At 40.0% G+C, this 24,687-nt stretch overlaps 1 protein-coding gene across 7 annotated transcripts in view; it reads right to left on the bottom strand.

Moving 5' to 3' along the window:
- NRG3 (neuregulin 3) overlaps window positions 1–24,687 on the bottom strand; it is a 1,004,034-nt gene that overhangs the window by 113,543 nt on the left and 865,804 nt on the right. For 4 of the 7 annotated variants that reach the window (XM_084795997.1, XM_084795995.1, XM_084796000.1 and 1 more), the window contains exon 4: window positions 3,307–3,333. In XM_084795997.1, the coding sequence (XP_084652123.1) occupies window positions 3,307–3,333 (27 nt within the window). The remainder of the gene's footprint in view (window positions 1–3,306; window positions 3,334–24,687) is intronic. The other 3 variants (XM_084795996.1, XM_084796001.1, XM_084795999.1) reach the window with 1 other exon arrangement.

Raw genomic sequence — 24,687 nt, 5'->3', positions numbered from 1 at the left:
ACACACACACTCACACACACACACACACACACACACATTCACACACATACTCACACACACACACACTCACACACACACTCACACACAAACACTCACACACACACACACACACACTCACACACACACACACATTCACACACATACTCACACACACACACACACACTCACACACACACACACATTCACACACATACTCACACACACACACACTCACACACACACACTCACACACACACACACACTCACACACACACACACATTCACACACATACTCACACACACACACACACTCACACACACACACACACTCACACACACACACACACACTCACACACACACACATTCACACACATACTCACACACACACACTCACACACATATATATACATATATACTCACACACACATATATACATACATGCACACACATATACACACTCACACGCATGTATATACATACACACATATGTATCTTACAAAAGTTTTGATTCTTTTAACATTTCAGAAATTCATATTACAGTATAAATTATTAAACTTATTGACTTTTTTGTTTTTGTTTTTAAGAGTCTAAGGTTGCATTTTCTAGTCATGGTTGAGGATTAGTGGAGTTACTTGATTAGTTTTAGACAAGAAACTATTACAAAAATTGTGATATGAGTCATTTCAGACCCCATCTCTTAAGGAAGACTGTGATCTCTGTACCCATATGCTGGCTAGAGACAGATAGTAAGGTAACCCTAAGATATATTAAAGCCACAGAAATGAATCACCTTGTGTCAACTAATCACTACTTAGGTGAAAATTAGTCTTTGCCACGGGCAAGAAATAATATTGCCTGGCCATAAGGTGATCCTTGTTTGGAGACACTGATAAAGGTTTTTTTGTTTAATCCAGCTGCTAATATTCTTAGCTATAAATAATAAACTATTTTCCATTGCATTCAGAATTTTGCATATAATAAACATTTTCTATCTCAATTCTAAAATCCTAATTTCACCTTGAGTTACAGAAATATCTATTTATACAACTGATCCAAAAGTTTATGCTCTCAAATCTTGACCTCCATTTTGATTTGTTTGCTTCTCTCTCACAATTTGGCTACTTGCTCTCCTAAGCATTCTTTGAACTTTTTTCCTTCTCACAGCTTCTTCAAACCATGGTCCATCAATCAATATGCAAGGTGGTTCCAAACTCTTATTCATGGCAATTTTTTCAAGCACTTCAATTATGAGTATTATTTGATTTCATCTTTTCTTAATTTGCTTTCATACTAGCCACGCATTCCATGGTTGAACTGAAACTTTAATTGAGTGATAACCATAGTTTCGTTGCCCTTCTTGTGTTTTAACCTGGCTTACCTACCAATATCTCAAATATGCAGGAACTGAGATGTCTGCCTTCTCAGTGATGACATAGCTCAACAACAGAGAGCTAATCAGTCAGGGGATGAGACAGGAAAGAGAAGCTGTCATAAAAAATGAGGCCATCAAGCTACACCCCTCTATAGTTCCAGCAATCCAATAACCAACTTGGCACATCCTCTCTCTCTTTTTTTTCTCCTTTATTAATTTATTCTTGTTACATCTCAATGGTTATCCCATCCCTTGTGTCCTCCCATTCTTCCCTCCCTCCCATTTTCCCCTTATTCCCCTCCCCTATGACTGTTCCTGAGGGGGATTACCTCCCCCTGTATATGTTCATAGGGTATTAAGTCTCTTCTTGGTAACCTGCTGTCCTTCCTCTGAGTGCCTCCTAGATGAAAGAAGCATGGGAGAATGGCAAAGTAGAAGGATCCAGAGGGTCCTAGAAACCCACAAGTAGAACATTATGATAGGCAGATTTGGGCTCAGGGGTCCCACTCAAACTAAGGCACCAGCCAAGGACAATACAGGCGGTAAACCTTAAACCCCTACCCAGATCTAGACAATGGACAGAGCACTCTCCACAGTAGAGTGGAGAGTGGGATATTATTTTCTCACATAATCTGGTGCCTCACCTTTGACCATGTCCCCTGGAGGGGGAGACCTGGAGGCACATCCTCTCTCAAATAAGGTGCCCCAAACTCACATGTCTGTACCCAGATCATAAGCATCTCCTATGACTGTTCTCCACTGCCAGCATTTTTTTGATAATAGCCTACCTCATAACTAAGAGCACAAACAGGGAAGTTTGCGGTGATTCTTGAAAATCTCCCAGTGTAGCCTTCATCATTGATTCATTTCAAATATTTGTTGAAATAGCATTCTAACATTCTAAAGACTTGCTTTTCCACATACTTCTTACATCACACAAGTGCAAGCTAGTAGCATCTTGCCTAAGTAGAATTAAGATACTTATAATTTTATTGCCATAAGTTACTAAACTCTAAACTCTGTCCAGATTATCTCTTGTAATTTGCCTTCATTTTTTTTTCTCTGAAACTGGATAAGCACTGTCTGGATGACTAGGCAAATGGACGATTGTGTACAAGTAAACTTCTCTGAATTCTGACAACCCACAAACACATAAAAACAAGTATTCATATCTACTTTATATAAGAGAAAAATGGAGTTTAAGACACAAATGGGAAGAACAGGAAGAACTACAGCTCAAACATGAGTTTTCTCAGTTTCTCTGACTCACTACTACTAAGGCTCTTTCCTTAGTCAACTTCATGGCATATGTTTTATTTAGCTTGTAATAGACTCAGAATTATCTCCAATTTTTAATGCAATTGTCTATGAATACAGAAAGTAAAATTCTTTGAAGACATTCTAATACTTTAAAAAGTGTGTCATAAATTAACAATATTTTAGGAAAAGTTATTTTATTTTTGTTAATGGAAATGTGTTCATATCTACAATATAATTTAGTATCAACACTAAAATGTACCAACACAATCTGATTTTAAGAGGAAAATGTTTTTTGAGCAGAAAACAATTCTGTAGATTTTTAAATTGTTATCTACCATGTATGTTTTACATGTGGAAATACGGTCCTAAGAAATTTACATATATACTAAAATAGAAACTGTTAGAACTCTTATTTTCTAGATTAAAAAAAATGAGGAATGAGAGGAAACCATCAAAGCTTAGAGGCAAATCCTATTTTTGCAGAATTTCAGAAATGTTGAACATATCACCTTCTGGGTATGTAATTGAGGCTTTTACTTTGAGCTGGTACCTAGTGTGAAATGGACTAAAAGGTTTTTTGACAGTTGATAGCACCTGATACTGAGACATTTTGATTATAATCAGATGGGGGAGAACAATATGTACAGTATCGAAGTAATTCAGAATATTTAAGGAACAAATTGTTTTGTCTTACCCATGAATTCAATCCCCAAGTGGTCTGCTACATCAAAGTCAGCATGGAGAGAAGGGAAAGAAAAAGAGAACTAGGTTAGAAAAAATCTAAACAAGGACATCAGTGCTTGTAAGACCATCCTTCAAGTCATGGAGTATGTCTCTTTTCTAATTATATTAGCATACGAGATGTAATTTGTAGACAGCCAACATTAACAGCTTTTGGTAGTGTGTTTAATATGTATTTTCACAAAGCCTATAAAAATGCATAAATAATAAAATATACTAAACAAAAATTTAATAAAGGTAGGGATCAAAGAAGTTACCATGTTTTTTCATAATCCATCATATTCTTTGTAAATTAACTCTTCATTCAACATACAGTGATGTGGACCTTTACATGGTTAAGAAGGACAAACCCCCAACCAGGCTATGAAAGTCTATAATGGAGTGTGCTTCACATGCGCGTGAACACACACACACACACACACACACACACACACACACATACACACACACACATTAATGATCCTTCCTTGGACATCTTTTTAAATTTTTATTATAACTTATTTAGATTACATCCTGAATGTTATCCCCTCGCTTGTATCTTCCCATTCCCACCCTCCCTACCTTTTCTGTCCTATTCCCCTCCCCTAGACCTCTGACAGAAGAGGACCTCCTCCTCCTCCTCCTCCACTATATGGCCACAGCATGTCAGGTCTCATCTGCATAGCCTGCTTCTTCTTTCTCTGTGTGCTGCCAGGCCTTCCTACCAAGGTGAAGTGATCAAATCAGAGCACCAGAGTTTATGTCAGAGGCCGTCCCTGCTATCCCCGCAACCGTGAAGAATGAGCTGTCATTGGCTAGATCTGAGCAGGTCTACGTTTACTGCGTGCATTGTCCTTGGTTGGTGCAACAGTTTATGCAGGCCCCCTATGTCCAGATCCACTTGTGCAGTGGGAAAAACCAAACAGCTTATATTGGTCAAAAAGTTTTGGGTAGACTGAAGACACAAATCCAGTGTACCAGACACCCCAGCCTCATGACTGCTTGGCTTCATAGCTTATATGATCAAAAACAAATGGCCGGAGTGTTACCATCTATCCTGTGTGCTCATGTAATCTTGAACAGCTGCTCTGCCTGTGGCCAGTAGAATAACAAATTGTTCTGGGCTTATTTACACAAACAGTGTCTTCCTTCTTTTAACTGTTTATTTGTATACTCATTCACTTTTTAAATTTGACATCACTGAATGATATTTCCTGTTGCACAAGTATTTGTCTGGAATAAGAGTAGGGGAGACAAAAAGTGATTGCTGAAACTGTATGTTTCCAAATCCAATTAATGACCTCCTCTCGGGGGTTCTCAGTTTAGAAAAAGGCATTTCCTTTTAGAAAACACATGCATGATGGCTCATTACTATTAGTGTATGCATGCACGCACACATATAAAGCACTATTTTTGACATTTTAGCCACTTTGTGTACTTAATTCACCAGTACTAATTAAGTTGACATGGTTGCACCACCACCACCACCACCACTGTTTCTACAGCTCCAGCATCACAGCAGTCAGAGGCTCTGCATCTTGGTCTTCCACACTCCCTACCCTCAGCTTCGAGCAACCTCTACCATCTGCATCAATTCAACTTGACTACAGTTCGATTGAAATGATTAAGATTTATGTAAATTATAAGATGTCTACTTTCATGAAGAAAGATGACTACAGTGTTGCGAAAACATGAACTTATCCCTCTCTCCTCACAGCGATTTTTCACCAATTACACTGTGCTGACATGCACTTTCAACATTATCTGTACACTTTTTTTTTTCTCCTGAAAATACAGTTTCTTGTTCTTACTGAATTTGAACATCATCGATGGGAGAGCACAGAGTAAAATCTCTGGTCATTCCTCTTAGTAAGTGCAGTACTAAAAATCTGCGAAGATGGGAGAGTCCAGAGGCAGGGATATTGTTCCTAAGAGAGATAAAGTTGCTATGCAAAATTATGATTTATGAGGAAAAGGACGAGACTGTGCTGATGTTCTTCTGCAGACAGAAAGCCCCTGACTGCATTCTCCAGAAACATGGATGAGATTCTGGATACATGGAATTTAAAACTAAGGCTTGAATGATATTAGCTATCTTGAATGTAATTAAAACACAGGTCAGGTGATTAAAAACACCAGAAATGACATAATTCTTTATTTACATATGCACAGAAACAAAAGCAGATCAAGAGACAATGATGTTTAGAAATCAGGAAGCAGAGGCTACGAAATGGACCAGAGGTAGTCAGAGACAGAGACCCTCAAGGAGTGGACGAGAGGTATCTACAGGCACAAACCTGTTATTGGGAGGACCATAGCCTCAATTTGGTTGAAAAAGACATTTGTCTTAAAGCTTACATGAATCAACCCTGACCCCTGAGTCTATTTTGCTGGCCAGGGCATAACTGGTGGCCACTCTCCATTCTTCCGCACCCTATGATGTTCCACCTATGGGTGTGAAAAGGGATGTAGACCACCAGGCTTCCTGAATCTGTAGACTGACTGAGCTAAGAAATGAATAGTGTGTTCACGCATTGAAAGTCAGTCTGCACACTTTACAATCACAGCAAATTCCTGGCCAGCATCATAGAGAAATATCACAAATAAAAATTATTCAAACACTGAAGAATATAAATGGGGGGCTTAGGGCAGCCCCCTCCATCATCTCCTCCCAGTTCCACCCTCCCTCCCTGATACACCTCCTCCCCTAGTCCTCAGAAAGGGGCATCCCTCCTCCCCTATCATCTGACCTCATCCTATCAAGTCTCTTCTGGACTGCCTGCATCCTCTTCCACTGTGGCCTGACAAGGCCATGCTGCCAGGGGGAAGTGATCAACAACGAGTGAGCACCAGAGTCCATGTCAGAGGCAGCCCCTACTCCCTATATTATGGGACCCACAAGGAGACCATGCTGCCTATCAACTACATCTGACCAGAGGGTCTAGGTCCTCATCATGCATGGTCCTTGGTTAGTGCACCAATCTCTGTTGCACTGCCCCCAACCAATTCCCTCACCCCCTGCTGCTCTCCCTTCCAGGTCCTTCTATCCCCCAACTCTTCCATAAGACTCCCTGCACCCCACCAAAGTTTGGTTGTGAGTCTCCGCATTTGCTTCCATTCCCTACCGAGTAGAGTCTTTCAGAGGACCGCTATGGTAGGCTCCTGTCCTGTTCCTTTTCTTCAGTTGTTTCTGGTGTCTATTCCTTATGCCCTTCTGAATGAGAAGTAAGTATTCTCCCTAGAGTCTTCCTTGTTGTTTGTCTTTTTAGGTCTGTGAATTGTAGTGTAATTATCCTATATTATGTGGTTGATATCCACTTGTGGGTGAGTATATACCATGTGTGTCTTTCTGGGTCTGGGTTACCTCACTCTGGATGATAGAGAAAAAACATCTTTTAATGTAAATGTTGCTAGCCTTTCCCGCAAAGTCCTATTTATATTCTTGGGTATTGAAGGTAAATTGCTTATTAATTTTTACGTGGCCTTTTCATGGAAACTGAGGAGACTGAATATACAAATAAAAAAATCAATTTTTACTTAAAAATCTCTACCTCCCGCTCTTTCATGCCCCCACATGCCACTACAACATACACTGCGGTATTAAAAATGCTAAACACCGTGATCACTATTTATCAGTTTGAAGACATCGACAGGCTTTGGTTCATACAGAAGGATCAATGAAAAGCACGTGACAAAAAGGTAATTATTTTGCTATTTCAGTCATACACAGAACATAAACCACACTATTTCTCAGAAGACTGTGTTGATTATTCCTCCAAGTAAACAGCCAGCCTGAAGATGTTCAGGCTTGCAGGAGAGGGAGTAGAAAACATCAAGAGGAATGGAGTGAGAATTAATCAATTAATAGTTCATTGTGTATTCATTCACTCAAACCAGTGAGTACCAAGAACTGTTTAGATCTTAGGGTGAACAAGAGACACATGGTTCAAGCCAAAGCCATCTGGCTTCCCCTAAAGCATACATGTAAATGTACAATTTACATATTTTTAACATTTCAATCAAATTTGTTTTAGAATATCCATACTTTTAACAATGTGTTGAAAGTGCTTGACTTTTGCTTAGCACTAAATGCTCTCGGAGATAATATGATATAAGGATGAGATGTTCTCACAGCAACTCATAAAACGGCAACCGTGCCCACTGTGACAGGGCATACACAGAGGCACATAACACAGAACCAACTTTGCCCAGTCATACTGCTTACAAGCAAGGAGGATTGCAATTGCACTCAAGTAGCCTGACTCTCCACCTTCGTTTATCCAGCTTACAAATGTCCTCTCTCTGAAGAAATAGTTATTTTTTTTGCAGTGTCATCAGATAATGAGATCTTCAGGGATGAATTATTCAATCCACTTAAAAAAATAAGCTGTTTTCAAGCACCCTCAAGCACCACTGAAGCACCACTTACTTACTTGTTATCCCTTGTTTATTGATGGAAGGCCAAAGATGAATTGGTTGAGGGAGGGTATAAAGGAAAATGAAAGTGTTTTCTGTCACCAAGAAGGCAAACTAGTATGCTATTAATATTTCCTCATTAGGCACCAAGGAAATTTCTGTAAGATGAGAGTGATTTGGTTATTTTTATATCCAGCAGGTGTTAAAACATTTTTGTTTTAAAATATGCCAAATATTAAGCTGAATACTCTTATGTTTGGAGGGATATTTAACAGAGTCTTTTGTAGAACTGAAAGGTTTCCGTGGCTTGGGGAATAAATGATAGGAAGACATTCTGTCAGGTAAAAGGTACTGAGAAACTTAGCAAACTCAAGCCCGTTTCTCCTTTCCTTTCGACCAAAATTATTTATTCTTAGTATGTAACATGATGTATTAAAAGATGCTGATGTTATCAAACAGAAAATTCAAAACACTCACTGTCTTTCTTTCTTTATATATTACCTTTTTAAATGTGGGTACAATGCTGAAAATATACCTGTTAGAAATCATCAAGCACAAGGCACCACTATTAACAACACTCATCCTGAGGCACAGATATTATTAATTCCCCAACTCACTGAAATTCAAGGTGCACATGTCTGAAACCAGTTCAAATCCTCCTCAGCCTCAGTCCTGGGCTGGAAGCAATGGAACAAGGGGCCATTATCACAGAATGGGAGCCAGTGAGAAGGCTCAGCTGCCAAAGGCCCTTGTCACTAAGCCTCATAACCTTATGAGTCTGATCCCCAGAACTCATACACAGAAAGGAAACACCCACTGAAGGAAGTTCTCTGACTTCCCTGAGCACACTGTGATAGACAAGGGTTTACACACACACACACACACAAACACACACACACAAACACACACACACACACACACACACACACACACACACCACACACAGAGAGAGAGAGAGAGAGAGAGAGAGAGAGAGAGAGAGAGAGACAGAGAGACAGAGAGACAGAGAGAAAGAGAGAGAGAGAGAGAGAGAGAGAGAGAGAGAGAGAGAGAGAGAGAGAAAGAGAGAATGTAAAACAAGTTTTTAAAAGAAAATTACAACTCTGGCTCAAGATAAGTGGCTTTGCCACAGCTGAAACCCTCAAAGCACCTTGGATGTGTCTGGTGAAGACAGTCCTGTGATTGTTTGGGATGCAGCATTTCCCAGTTTGGCAAGAAGGGCTCTGTTGTCTGGGAGTGCTCCTGGTCCTAGTGACCACTGCCAGCTGCTGGAGGAAAAACCTTGCCACTCTAGCGTGGAGCAAGCCACCAACTCAGCTACAAAACCTGTTCATTACAAATTGTTTCTTTTCCTAATGCAATTGTAGGCTGTCACTCCTTAGGTTCTACTGCTAGACCTGTGTCACATGACATTTCTCTGGTGACATGCTAGGCAAAAATAATCCATTGGAACAGAGAAGAATTGGGATGCGTGAAGATTGTAGGTGAAGTCCTGGCTCCTTGCTAAGCCTCTGTGTCTTGTTTCCTCGCTCTCTAGGAATTTCTAAACTCAGTGTTAGGATATTGGGTTTTTTTGTGATACAATAATATGCTCATGGATCCTCTTTGCTCCCACATGAGATTATAGGCTCCCACATCGGTGAAAAGAGACCATTTGTTACAACCATCTCAGACATATCACCATCTAATACAGCAAGAGAGGCAAATTAGGAAAGGAGAGCTGGAATCAGAGGTTTCTGGTTAAAGGCAACATCAGGGAGCAGAAAGTAGGGGCAACCCCAGCTACAGCTTGCTCAGTCTGGAAAGTAATATGTGGCGTTTTCTGATTGCATATCATTCATAAGGTCAAGGGGTCACAGCACAGGTGAATTGGGTTTGCTAAAGGCTGCCTCCCTGAGCATAGAGCTGTATCATTAGGGAGGAAAAACACTAAATAGTCACTCAGAGAAGGCAGGGGCAGAAGGCAGAGTAGCAAGCAGATCTGCATGCCCCTTGTCAGGCCCCACAGTAAGGGTAGAGAGGGACAGACAGTGATGTGTCAAAGGGAATAACATATTTCTCCAAGAGGGAAATAAGGCAAGTCTTTGCTTAGGAACTCTGGAACATTCTGTCAGCTGGCCCTAGTGGAAAAGACGGGTTGTCATCCCATCATCCTTCTAGCTAAGTAGTGGAAGCATTAGGGTTTGAATGTAGGTCAGATTCCAATCACAATGCTGCATTTGGTTCCCCAGGAAATGTACCATTTTACTTTTCATCAGCACATATATCCTTTACCATAAAATTTATACCTGCTTATGAATAAAATGTGTAAGTATAAAAATAATAAAAATAGACATTTTGATCACTAATCATGGGTACGTTTTGTTTCGTCTTTCCTAGCACCACTTTTATATTTGCAGAGTTTAGCTAAGCATCAACTGTACACATCACTCTCTATCGTAAGCCTAAGCTACAAGACTATCTGTGGTTGTGTCAGCTCAGTGAGCACTTTCCTCTGTCACCTCCCCTACACTGGGACAAACAGCATTTTCCACTGTTGAGAAGAGGCCTTGACACCATTAGTGTAGCCTGCATCCCCATAGACAGGCCATCAATCACCAAGAAGGCAAAGCCACTCTTCAGAAAAGCACAGAGCCGCAGGTTCCTTTCCTGGGGCCTTGTTACAGAGCATGACTTCTTTATTTTCCTTTCTAAAACTGCTGTTGTTGATTCTTGTAGGACACAGATACCTCTGTTTCACAGCTTATGATCAAGAGAAGGCTACTCATTTGTGCTAAGGGAAAAGCTGCGGCCGTGGAGACCGGGTCACATATTAATAGCATTCACACTCAAGATGAACCTTCTGCTTCATAGAATACGATTTCAAAACAGGCCTTCGAGGACTAGTGAGGTTCTCAGTGGGTAAAGGCACTTGTCATCAGGCCTGATGATATGAGCTCAATCTCTGGATGGAAGAAGAGAACCAACTGCAATAGATTGTGTATTTTAGGTGCACAAACAGGTAGACAAACAGAGACAGACAGACAGACAGACAGACAGACAGAGACAGAGACAGAGAGACAGAGAGAGACAGAGACAGAGACAGAGAGACAGAGACAGAGAAACAGAGACAGAGACAGAGACAGAGAGATACAGGCTTTACAACACTCAAAAATAAGGCTTCCTTGGAGATTCATAAGTGACCATCTACTTTGTTTACTTTCTAGACTTAAATTCTGCTGAGGATGTAACTCAGTAGTAGAGTGCATGCCTAGCAGTCGGTATGTATTTCTCTAGTTTAGTACCCAAGTTTGCCAGAAAGAAAACTAAAGACAAGATTCAAAGATTAACCTTGACTAAACTGCTTGTGCAGTTTTCATGGGACAGGATTCTAAAGCACTGGGCATAACCAATTTTATATCTTCCCTCTAATTAAACAGCTTAGTAAGAGCTTCCACAGAATATAAGAAAATTTCACTCAAAATAAACGCTGCTTTTCTTTTGCCTGTCGCCAGTGGTGGTGACTCTGTATGAGTGAATTTGTGACTTTCTTTGCTCACGTCACCTAGCTTCTTGGCATGTTTTGTCAACTTTCTCACCTTCCTATGGCAACTTCTATACACACTGCTGCATTCAATTTCAAGTATTAGCTTTGAAAGTTCTGCCACTGAGCCCTATTCAACAGCTGAAGCAATTAACTTTCTATGGCAATCAAAAGGTCACATTTGTAGATCTCTGAGTTCTCTCTGGATTGAAAAGTCTCGTAAATCTCAAGAGTGCCTTTTCATTCTTTGAAAATCTGATGTATATAAATAAGGCATCTTGACGATGTTCACCCCTTACAACTCCCATTTACGTATCCCAGGGTCCCCGTCGCATCGCTCTCCCAGCCTCACGTCTTCATTTTATAATTGCTTGTTTATTTTAATTCCAATTAGTGTCATCCCTGTGCACATGCATGTGGGGTCATCCACTGGGCCATGAACAACTTTCCAGTGGCCATTTCTGAAAAAAAAAAAAAAAAGATATTCTTCCTCCTGAAGAGTCAACTGCTGATAGCTCTTCAGCTAGAGGTGGATCTTTGGGAACCCCTCCCTTTCCATGCTTGAATTTTTAACTAGCTTGGTCTTGTACAGGTCTTGAGAATCAAGGGGTTGGGCAGAGGAAGGGTGTGGATGGGTTAACCAAACTAAGGATGTATGAAGAAGCACACTGACCGCCCACCTGCTTGAAATCTTATTATGCCTTCTGTGTACTGCTTCTCACTTCAGGCTATCACTGAGTGAACATTTTTCATCAGGGAAATTTAAATATTTCTATAGTAATTAAAATATTTTTGCATGTGGTGTTTAAGAATCTATCATTCAATACCTAAAGTTTAAACAAGACTTAACAATAGGTTTTGTTTTTTCCAGTTATTGAAATTGCACATGTTTACAAAATTGAGGATATTCAGAAGGTACTATGGACATTTACCTAGATACTAATATTTGCATATTGATTTGTTTTCTCATCACTGAGCAAATTCCTGACAGAGACAACTGAGGAGGATGATTGGTTTTGTCTTGTGGTGATTTGGTTCATAATGAGGTAACCAATGCTGAAAACTAGTAGCAAAGAAAGGGGAACTTTGTTTCGATGAAACATGAGCCTGTAGTTCTTGAGCCTTTGGAACTGGCCTGTGGGACGAAGTTAGAATACTTTGTAGATGTGGACCAGAGCGAGCATAGAATGCTGTGAAAGGGGCTTAATGAGAATGCCAGTGGTTGCTCAGAGCGCTGAAAGCAACATAAACACTCAAGATGCACCCAGGAAGTTTCCAGTGGGGACATTAGCTCTGATGGGGATGGGACCAGAGGAAGGTTTTGTAATATTTTAGGAAAGAATTCACATATACTTTGTCTGTGTTCTGAGACTTTATAACAGGTTGGGTTTGGAAGAGACCTACATGAATCAGTGTAAGACCATCACTGGGAAGAGGTTCTCTTTGGGTAAGACTCAGAGAAAAGTTTGGCACCTGAGTAAGCTCAGTTTTTACGTGATGGTTTGAGGAGTTGGGATACACGTCATGAGCATAAACATGTGTTGGAAGTGGATTCATTTGGGTGCAGTGGATAGTAACGGGATCCGACACTACACTTAGGTTGTTCTTGCCTCGGCGTCCTGAGGCAGCGGTTTACACGTGTGGGCCACTATCTTCAGTTCCTGAGGTTTATACTTCCTATGTGCGGGTGATGGTGAGCATGTGTGTGTGGGCATGTGTGCATGTGCTCAGAGTTATGTAACTTGTTTCTCATAGAATTGTATATCAGCTCAGACATGTGTGGGGGAAAAAGTCCTGTTTTATGTCCTATTCTAATACCGTAGTCAACCAGAACTTCATAAAGACATCTACTGGTAGAAAATCTTCTTATTTTTTCTGTTTTTAGGAAAACATTTTTTAAATGCAGGGTCAGCAGAATTACAGAGAAAACCAGTCACAAGGTTCTCATTCTTGACCATGCAAGGCAATCACCATCTTTGCTCCTGCCTCTCCACATGCACACAGGGAGGGCAGTACCTATAGGATGAGTGAAAGTGCTTACTTTACTTCCCTGTTGTTGTGGTCAAATACCCTGACAGAAGCAACTTATGAGAGAAAAAAATTTTAATTTGGCTTACAGTTCAGAGGATACAGTGTACCATGATGGGGAAGGCATAGTAGCAGTCACAGACAGCACAGTAGCTGGAACAGGGAGCTGGCTTTTGCACTGCATAGGCACTCAGATGCTGAGTGAATAGAAAGTGAGGCTAGGCTAGGAAGCCTAAGGCCCATTCCTAGTCTCCCACCTCCTCCAGTGATGCTCTACCTTAAAGGTTTTAACATCTTCCATACAGTGCCTCCATCTGGGAATCAAGCATTCAAACACAAGATGCTATAGGGGACATTTCACATTAAAACAATAACAGTATGAGCCAAGAGAACCCCACAGAAGTGAGGGAGGGAGGAAAGACTGGAAGAGCCAGAGGGGTTGAAAACACAAGGAGAACATGGCCCACAGAATCAATTAAGTAGGATTCATAGGGTGCCCAGTGCCTGAAGTGACAAACGCGGACCCTATAGGTCTGAACTAGGTCCTCTGCATATACATTATGGGTATCCCTTGGTGTTCTTTTTGGACTCCCAACAATGGAAGTAGAGGATGTCTCTCACTCTTGCCTAGGTATGCTTGAGATCCCTTTCCTCCTAAATGGTTACTGTCAGTACTCAGGGAGCCATAGGAACCACCCCAGGGACCCTGATGACAAGCAAGAGAGCAGGCATCTTCAAAGCCACTTCAGACACATATCAATGCCAGCCAGCAGGATTTAGGTCCCCTAAGCCACGAGTGCACTTTCTGAGCATGTGCTCGGTCATCTTATAAAGAGGACTTCTCCCATCCCCTTTCTCTTTCTTTCCTTATGTATCTCCCTCCCCCAAGTAAAACCTCTCATGTGGATCCCCCATGTGGTGTGATTTCTGAATTCTCCATATGGCTCTGCCACACAAATACTAATAGTTGCCTCATCCAGCCTTGATAGAAGGGGTTATGCCAAGTCTTAGTGTAATTTGTTATGTTATGTTCAATGGATATCCCTGAGAAGCCTGCTCTTTTTGTTGTTGGTTTGGTTTGATTTTTTTTTTTTTTTTTGTATATTTTGTTTTTCGAGACAGGGTTTCTCTGTGTAGCCTTGGCTGTCCTGGACTCCCTTTTGTAGACCAGGCTGGCCTTGAACTCACAGAGATCTGCCTGCCTCTGCCTCCCAAGTGCTGTTGGTTTGATTTTTGTTTGTTTGTTTGTTTTGAAAGAAAATGAAGAAAGAATGGATCTGCAGGAAAGAAAATGCAGGGAGAGCGGCTGGGGCAGGGAATAGTGGAGGGAGGAGAAACTGAGATATGGATTAATGTATAAGAAAAAAGTGGCAAGAGAGGCACCCACACCCAAAGAACAATAACAGTGCCTGGATACAATAAACACACTGAGGGGTACAGATCTTTGTTTTTTGTTTTGTTTGTTTGTTTTGCTTTTTGTTTGTTTGTTTGTTTTTTAAAGGGGTACAGATCTTTGAATCAGCTGCTTTCCATTCTCATCTTTCAAGACTTAGATCACACATTGTTGCCAAGAGTTGTTCTGTCTACATCACTGAAGTCTCTCTTACGGGGATCTGAAATCTCTCATTTTTTTCTGGGGGTCTGACCTACTTCTGAAGTCTGAACCCATCTAGTATATAGTAAATATGTGTGTGTGTGTGTGTGTGTGTGTGTGTGTGTGTGTGTGTGTGTGTATGAACGTTTGTGTGCACATGTGTGTGCATGTCTATGCATGTGAGTGTCCATGTTCTAAATACATGAGGATGGATAGCAAGTACCTAAGTCAATTAACTTTTGAAAGGTAAGTATTTAGGTTGTCTACTGCTTGGCAATGTGGTTTTATAGAAACACACAAAATCAGGCAGTTGGAAAGAAACTATGGCAACCATGTGGTTTTAATTGATGATTATATTCTGTTGCTTCATTCTGACAAGATAACCCATTCCAACATTGACAAGAACAGGCTAATTTAATATTTAATGTTATCTTTTATTTTTAAAGGCACTGGTGTGGGAATTGTTTCATACTTTATGATTCTTATGTTGCATATATTTCTATTACCAAGTTTAAAAAATCACATTAATTTATACTTATAAGCTCCCCAAACACCTGGGAATAACTGATAATGAGCACAACAGAGGACACACTTGGCCACTAATGGATAAATTTATTACTTCTGCAGACTTAAAATGTAGCAATAAGCTGGAACTTTTTCCCGAAATGCATAATCAGTTGAGAATGTTATTTGTCTCATTTAAATGCAAAGAACAATCCGTCTTTTCTACCTGCATCCTAAATCCATTAAGCAGTTAATAGCACAAGGACTAATGTAAGCATCCTTTATTTAATAGAAATTAAAAAAATAGGAAATTAAGCCAGAAAAGCCATCTCCTAATAATGGATTCCCCAAAGCAGCTGGATTATTCTTAGTAGTATGGAAAAATCAGGTGAATTTCCTTATTAAAATGACAGAGAAAACTATTATCTAATAATTAGGTGGGAACTCAGTTGGATCTGTTCATTTTGAGTATCTTACCCTCTTCCTCTCATTAACTTCTTTGATAGTTTTGAACTATATGTTTATGAATAGAAATGCTCACTCTGTTGGGCATCTTCTTAATGGGATATTCTTTTTATTTTTTTTAAGATTTATTTATTATTATGTATACAATGTTGTCTGCTTGTATACCTGCAAGCCAGAAGAGGACATCAGGTTACATTATAGATGGTTGTGAGCCACCATGTGGTTGCTGGAAATTGAAATCAGGACCTTTGGAAGAGCAGGTGGTGCTCTTAACCACTGAACTATCTCTCCAGCCCCTAAATAACCTTTTAATAAAGGTTTGCAGATATCAGAATTTGACTATTTAGGAGCTTACAAACATTTTTATCATGATAGCATCACTTAGACAATAGCAAAGTACACAGTGCCTGTAATGTTCTTCCTTGAACCTGGCATCTACATGTAAGACACCAAGAATCCAAATCACCTCCAGTCACTTCTCATAGCATCTGTACTCACTTCTATATTTTGGGTCAAAAACTCACAAGCGGCAATTTAGTGGAAGAAGGATTTATTTGGGATCACAGTGTAAGAAGGCACATAGTCTACCAAGTCAGGAAGGAACAAAAGGAGAACATGCTGTGGCTCATCCCATTCTGTGTGGAATCAGGAGGCAAAACCAGATGATGCTGGTACTCACTTGACTTATTAGTTTCACCCTTTATTTAGTCCATGACCCCAGTTACTGTGATGGTGTGCCCCTCATTTAGAGTGGGTGTTCCCCTCTCAGTTAAGCCTCTCTGAAACACCCCTTCAGAAACAAAGAGTTAATGTCTCTGTGGTCATTCCAAACCTGGTCAAGTTTACAAGGAAGATTAACAATAGCAGCATCCTTCTTAGGGTTCATATTCATGGAGAGCCTAAACTTCAGAGAGATGAGAAAATTGGCTCAAAAACTAAAAGTATCACCTTTCATTATGTCATATCATTGCCATGGACAGAAAATGCCTCCTTGCCTCCATCTAGATAAGACACAGCAATGTTCCAGCCCAAGCAGACTTGGCACACTCCTTCTTCAACTTTAACACCGCTCCTTGCGTACCACAGTCTGGGGAACCTTACTAATTGTTGTTAGGCTCCCTGTACAGAACAAGACCACCAAATCAGGGCTCTACACAATGTCTGAACTAGCAATGCTTTTATGAACTGTCCTATGTTTATGGGTCTCACACTTCATTCTACTTACTGTGGTTGTTTCTTCATTGCTCTATCATCCCCAAAGGATTGCAAAATTTTGATGAAAAATAATAACCATATTTGATTTCTATTTCTATAATACATTCTAAGGTAATTACTAGCATGCATGGAACACCTGAATAAAAATATACAAAGCTGCACAGAATACATTTTTGCTCAGTGTAATCTTGGTTGCCCATAGTTTTTCCTATTCTTTTGTTAAGAGAAAGAGGGGGTGATTATAAAATCCTTTCTTGTTGATTGTGTTTGACTGAGAGTGAGGATATATGTAATCTGTGTTGCATGCTTAGAGGTCAGAGGGCAGCCTAAGGTGTGAGCAGTTGCTTTCTATCTTGTTTGGGACAGGAAGACTCTTTTGTTGTTTTCAGCTGTGTACACCAGCTACATAGCATGCAGGCTTCTGAGGGTTCTCCGGCCTCTACCTAACTCTCATACCCCCATAGAAGCACTACAATTACAGTTGCACACTACAGCGCCCACCTTTACGTGGTTCTGGGGTTCAAAGGCAGGTCCTTATACTTTTGCAGCCAGTGCTTTAGCACACTGAGCCATCTCTCTGACCCTGAGCTTTAAAATCCTTGACCCAGAAGGAGTAAAAGACCTGTCACAAGGAGCCAGTCTCCAACTTCTGCTTTGTATGTTAAATTTTTTCCACATGAAGGTAGGAAGTGGAAGACTGCCAGAATGTGTGAAGAGGAACCTTCAGAAATAACCACTCAAGCTACCAAGCCACACCCTGCTCTTCTGACCTCGCTTCAACCAGAGGTAGCAAACCGGATTACCAGACAGGGCTGCCGAGCAGGACTGCCTCGAGTTTCAGGAAGCCACAGTCTATAGTTTATTCTTTGTTCTCTTGCACCCATTTACAGTAGCAGATGAGCTGTCCCCAAATGACCAAAGAAATGGGCTTTCGGAGCACCAGTATATGAAGCAGATGGTAACACCACTTTTTTCCCACTCACCACGTCAACAGCATAGGTGACTAAAAAGAGTGTAGAAGACAATGCTGTTGGGGAACTGATAAGGAACTTAATATATCTGGATAGATGCCATCAACACAAAGGCGTAGAAGATGCCCCAAACCTCCAACCTCAGCCATCCTCCATCTACCCCAATACCTAGGTCCAGGGCAAGCAGTGCCTCTTCTTAGACTATGAATTCAAATGCTAGTTGACCAGTGTTAGATGAACAAACTGCAATTATAATTTAATTCCAGTCCAGTGGTCAGGAAATTGGGAAAGAAGATAGAGAAATCAAGTAATGAAAGTAACAATAAAATATTCTATTTGCAGTACATGCTTTACTTCTGTTGAGACCTGAAGCAACATGATGAAGTAGGACCTCTTTTTAATCCCCTTTTAGAGTTGTACATGATGAGTAACACAGAAATTAGCTAGTTTCTTCAACTTGTAACTGATAGTGCCAGGATTTGAATTCAGGTAACACTTTTTAAATGTTTACTTTTGAGCCCACTTCACAATGAGCTGTTAATTCCAAACCCTATCATGTTTCAAAATGAGATGCAATTTTATTGAACTCAATGTTATTGTGTTATTTATACTTCTTGTTTATGCAAACTTTCTTTTTTTTTTTTCAAAAAATTATGCATCTTACTCTTGGCAAACTGGAATCCTAAATAAGATAATGTGTGCAGGAACTGAATAGCTATTTGAACAACAAATAAATCTTAAGCAAGACTCGTGAAGTTTTGTGCTCTTAGACTCTTACTATTGGATCTTTATATGAAGTCTTACTAATACTGGACCAAATAAATTTTCTTGGTATCAAATTACATTGAAACTTCCTTTTAAGCGATTTTTTTCCCTTATCATATTAGTGGGTAGATGGTAACTCTCAGAGATGTTATAGAGAAAATAAAACTTATTTACACATCACCAGGACTGAAATGTGACTGCAGCTCACTGGATCCAGAAATGTCAATCAGCGGTAGGAAGAGGACAAGTGAATTTTGCGGTGGCTGATGGATGCCAATGCTTTGAATACCTGCATGGTGTTGACTAAACAGATTCTCCTCCACACCAACTTCATTCTCTGCAGCACGGACAATCAGTGCCTCCTTCTCAGCTGCTGCTACTAACGGAAACACAGCATCCCACATAGAGCTGGTTTCCATGGTGTTTTCTGGCTTTTCTTCAGCACCTGCAACTCTTCTCTTTTCTAGCTTGTCTCCCCCTACTGGCCACAAGCTGTCACTCATCCCCTTAGCTTTTATTAGCGAAGCTTCCACCCTAATTTCTTTTGTTCTGTCTCTGTTTTCCTTGGCTTTCTTCCGACACAGCAGCCACAAATGCCCCTTTATAACTAAATAAGTCCCACATACTTCTAATCTATCACTCTGAAGTCTAAGACAGGATGTTCCTAAGTTCAAAGCCATCCTGAATTAGACAGTGAGCTCAAGGCCAGCCATGGCAACACTGAGATATTGTATCTCCAAAAATATAAAGAAAGAAATCTTTAAGTCAAATCACAATTGTAGCATTTCTTTTTCCTCAAAAACCAATCCATTTGTGGGAGCCAAAAAGAGTGGTGAATGACATCACAAGAATGGTGAAGGACATCACAAGAAATCCCACAGAATCAACTAAGCTGGGCTCATAGAGACTCACAGAGACAGAATTGACAACCAGGGAACCTGAATGGGGACTGACCCAGGCTCTCTGCATATATGTCACAGTTGTGTATGCTGGTTGTCCTATGGAAACTTAAGCAGTGGGAGTGGGTGTGCCTCTGACTCTTTGGGCAGCTTTTAGGCACCCTTTTCCTCCTACTGGGCTGCCTAGTCCATCCTTAATACAAAGGGAGGTGCCTAGTCTTAGTGCAACTCAATATGCCATGTTCAGTTGATATATACGGGAGGCTGCCCTTTGCTGAATAGAAATGGAGAAGAAAGGGGAGGTGTGGAGAAGGATTGGTAGGAGATGAAAGAGGGGAAACTGTGATTGGGATAATGAGAAGAAGAAGAAGAGGAAGAAGAAGAAGAAGAAGAAGAAGAAGAAGAAGAAGAAGAAGAAGAAAGAAAATAATAATAATAAGAAGAAGAAGAAGAAAGAAAATAATAATAATAATAATAATAATAATAATAATAATAATAATAATAATAATCCAGTACATGGCTTCTCATTTCATGCAGAAGAGAAGCCAAATGTACCATCACAATCTGAAATAGGCCAATGCTGTTCCCTGCCACCCTACCATTCTTCCATACCCCAATGCATCTACATCTGCCTCCTAGGTGTTCTCTCTACAAGGGCATTCTTTGCTCAGAGCCTGGGGCTGACTCCTTCCCTCTCCACAATCTCTTCCTACAGAAATAATAGGATCCAGCCTCTGCCTTGTCCACTTGGAAAGGTATCTTCTCACAGATCCCAAACTGAACAGCACTTCCTAGCTCCCTCCCGCAGCTTCTCTTTACTCTTCAGAATGGGCTGTGTAAAGTACCGCATGCCTCCTTAGTGCTTCTCTCTTTCCTTCCCCAGAATATAAGCTCTACGAAGGCAATTCAGTTCTCTGCCTAGTTTCTAATGCTTCTACTGTAAAAGTCCCAGGAAATAGTGGGTTATATGATAAAAATTGAGTGCCTCACAATTCTTAGAGCAGAAGTTTACAAATAAAGCATCAGGAACACTGGCTCTGTCTGTTGGCTGCAAAGAGGAATTGGTTGGACGTGTTTCTTTTACTAGATGTTGGCCAGCAATCTTTGGTGCTCCTTGCCCAGTGGAATTATCACCAAGAATTCTATTGCCTTCTTGACATGACATTCTCTTTCTTTCTTCCTTCCTTTCTTCTTTCTTTCTTTCCTTCCTTCCTTTCTCCCTCCTCTCTCTCTCTCTCTCTCTCTCTCTCTCTCTCTCTCTCTCTCTCTCTCTCTCTCTCTCTCCCTCTCATCATATTTTGATAAGGGAACCTATTCCTTTGGATCAGCGACCAGCCTAATTCTCATTTTAGCTTCTCTCATTGAAGACTATCTAAAATGAGGTCATCTTTATAGGTGTTTCATGTTAGGACTCCAGTATATAAAGTAATGTGGTAGCGTCAGTTTGGGTTGTATTTGTGTTGCATTCATGACAGGTAGGAAAATGTATGCTATGAAATAGAAAGCCAACAAATATTTGTAAGAGAATGAAATTTATCACTGGGAAACCTAATGCATGGGCCAGGTGGTCCATTAATCCTACTCCATCTCTACTCTCCACCAGATTAAATATATGATATTATCACTGGTCCTTTAACTGGCATCTTCTTTCTCAGCACATATGTTTCTATCATATCTCCATGCAAATATCCTTGTAATTATTTATCTAAGCATGCAGCAATTACTTGCTTATTACCATGCTATGTAAAGTCTCATGAAAGTACTACGATTAAAAAAATAACTAGACTTCAAAAATTTTAGCCCCAAATACAGAATCCAAATCCCCATTTACCTAGTATCACAGTTGTTGTTCTATTACTGTGAGGAGACACCGTGATCAAGGCAACTCTTATGAGAGAAAGAATTTATTGGGGGCTTGCTTACAGTGTTAGAGAGTTAGTCCATTATATAATTGCAGGGAACCTGGTGGGAAGCAGGGAGGCATGGTGCTTAGAGAAGTAGCTGAGAGTATTTCTTGACCCACAGGCAACAAAAGAGAGAAAGAAACTGGGCCTCCCATGCATATTGAAGCCTCAAACCCCATCACCAGTAAAACACCTCCTCCAACAGGGCCACACCTACTAATCCTTCCCAAACAGTTCAGCTAACAAAGCACTCAAATGCATGAGTCCATAGTGGCTATTCTCATGCAAACCACACCTAGTATCTCCAAATTGATATAACTGGAATCCTGGATTGACAGGTGGGGATTGAAAGTGTTAATGATATGATCTGTGCCATAAAACAGATTTTAGTTTGGGGTAGAGAAATGAATTCACCACTATTTACAAATCTCTGAGCGCCTAACACCAGATTAGAAAACGTCATAAATAGCCCATCTAAGGAACATTTACCTTGGTGATGCTTGCAAATAATCTTATATGGCATGGAACTATGTTAACGTTTAATTCTATGAGCTTTAATTTCTAGTCAGGAATTCTCTTTCAGTTGTCATGTGTGACTGTGGGGAAGGTACTTAATCTTCCTATGTCTCAATTTGCTTCTCTGTTTAAGAAATAAGTTGCATATGATTAAAAGCTTAAACGAGACAAATATCTAATTGGAGGTGCTGCTGTTTGTTCATTTTGCATCTCTTCTCTCCTCTAGCACACTCTTTCCATGTGTCAATGTGATAAATGAAAACTACACATTTTGTAGCTTACCCTGCACTGCCTAGTTTTGCCACAGGGAAGTGATTTTTCTGAGATTGAAAATATCATTTTCAAAATTGAGTTTCAGCAAAGCTCTTCATCATGGGAAAGATTCAGCTGACCATGGCACTGCCCCACAGTAGGGGCCTTCCTGCCCGGATCAGCCTTGAGGATTGGCAGAGGTTGCCCACTAGGAGAAATAAGCTTCTAAAAGGATGGACCACCCACCACAACTATAATGGCTGATGAGGAACTGAATCTCCAATGAGGATTTGTATTGATGTAACACCACTGGATTTCTTAAGGCTATGAACTTCTCATCACTCCAGAAAAATAAAATCCTCAATTTGATTAATTAGGTTTTCTCATTCTTGTAACTGAACTTAATGTTAAGTGATAAAAGCAAAAGCCTATACCTTGGTCACAGACATTTGCTATCTTCTGTTTAAACCACAACCCTCTGAAAATACTACCAAAGTTGCTCAATGAAAGGTGTATATTTCTGTCATTGGTGAACGGATAGTCTTAGCATAGAAACTCAGTATTGAAAGGCTATTATTTACTCTATATACACTATAAGACGTATATACTCTACTATGTGCAATTTCTTGTACAATGTATTGCTTTTCTAATTTTCATAATGTATGCTCACTACCCACAGATCATCTTGACATTTTTTTCTCATATTTTCCATCTGCTACAGGTCTTTCAAAAAGAGTGGTGTACTTAGAAAATTTTCAGTCCTTCATGAATCAACGTTAAGCAGATTTCCTCTTTGAATTCTCTTTAATAATGAAGAATGATCTTTATTCAAGACTTCATAAAAGTTGAGAGCTTGTTCTATACTGCACTTTTTAAAAGTATACCTTAAATTTTTAATTATTTATTTGTTTGTGTATTTATATTATATTTACATATTTACTTATGAGGGGTCTGTGTATGGGAGAATACACACATATAGGTTGGATGACAATCTGTAGGAGTTGGTTCTCCCTTCCCATATGTGGGCCTCAGGGATTGCATGCATGCTATCAGCCTTGGTAACAATTAACTTTACCTGTGGAAACATCTTGTTGGCCCTAAAATATACTTTAATAATAGACTTGGAGGCAGGGTCACCAACTGATGCTATTATCCTCCACATTTCAGGATGACAAGATATTTAAATGACAGTACTACAAATGGTGAATATGACTATTAGAAGAAAACCTTGGAAGTCAGAGAGCCATGCTAGCAAGGCCAAAGCTATGGCCATGGGAGACTAAGTCTTGTCCTTGTCATGCTCATCTCACACCTCTTATAGATACATAATAGATTCATGTTTGGCTATTTTCTTACAAACATGATAGTTCATGTTTTCATCTCACAGGAGAAATATTTCTAGATAGTTCTCCACCTAGAACTTAAACATCCCCTTATATGATCATAGGAATAGTTTGCCAGGATCCAAGATGCTTCTACAATCATAAGTATATTTGTGTTTGAGTCACTGAAACAACAACTGTAGAAATGATGACAAAAAGAAATGAATTTTCTCTGAGTGGCAGCAAAATGTTAATCATTTCAGTGTTCAAATGATAGTTCTGCCACACCTGTTCATATGATACTCAAAGCATAGCTTGGAAATGGAAAGTGTGCAAGTGGGATAGGCTGGTTACACGTTTATATACTCCAGTGGTAGTACTTCCCATAAGCCTTGATTTAATGGTTCATTAATGCATATGAAGTACGTTTTTCCATTCATTTCTGGGAATGAAATTCGGTTGCCAATATTCTATCACTGTACTTACTCTTGCAGACATTGACAGGAGTACAGGGGATTTCCTCTTCAATTAAATCACCTCTTGATAAGGCCAAATTATTTCCCTTCTCACATGTACATCATGATAAAAGGTTAGGCAACTGCAGAGCTACAAAACGCAGATACTGGTAGGAAATTGTTAATCTGTGGTTTTGCATATAAGGCACATGGGTCATTAAAATTCTCCTTGGCCAGGCTGAATGGTGGAATTAGTGCTAGAAAATACTAATAAATATGGACTGGAAACACAGAAATTGAAGGATATGAATAAGTTGGTAAGAAAAAAACCCGAAACTAAAAGTTAATATTGCAAACATTTCTAGTATGCAAGAGTAATTGGACATGGGAAAATGTAAATATTTTAGAAAAGGGGAAACAAAGAAATGTGTAAACTGAGAGAGATGCAGCACAGTGGAAGTTTGCTTGCATCATTACACTGATTAGTAAAAGCCAATCAAAAGAAGCACTGTGAGGGCAGGCCACT

Source organism: Acomys minous (genome assembly GCF_964271855.1).
Source record: "Acomys minous genome assembly, chromosome: 9".
Taxonomy (NCBI): Eukaryota; Metazoa; Chordata; class Mammalia; order Rodentia; family Muridae; genus Acomys; species Acomys minous.
Note: the sequence above shows the minus strand (reverse complement) of the source record. Positions and strands in the feature narration are given on the sequence as shown.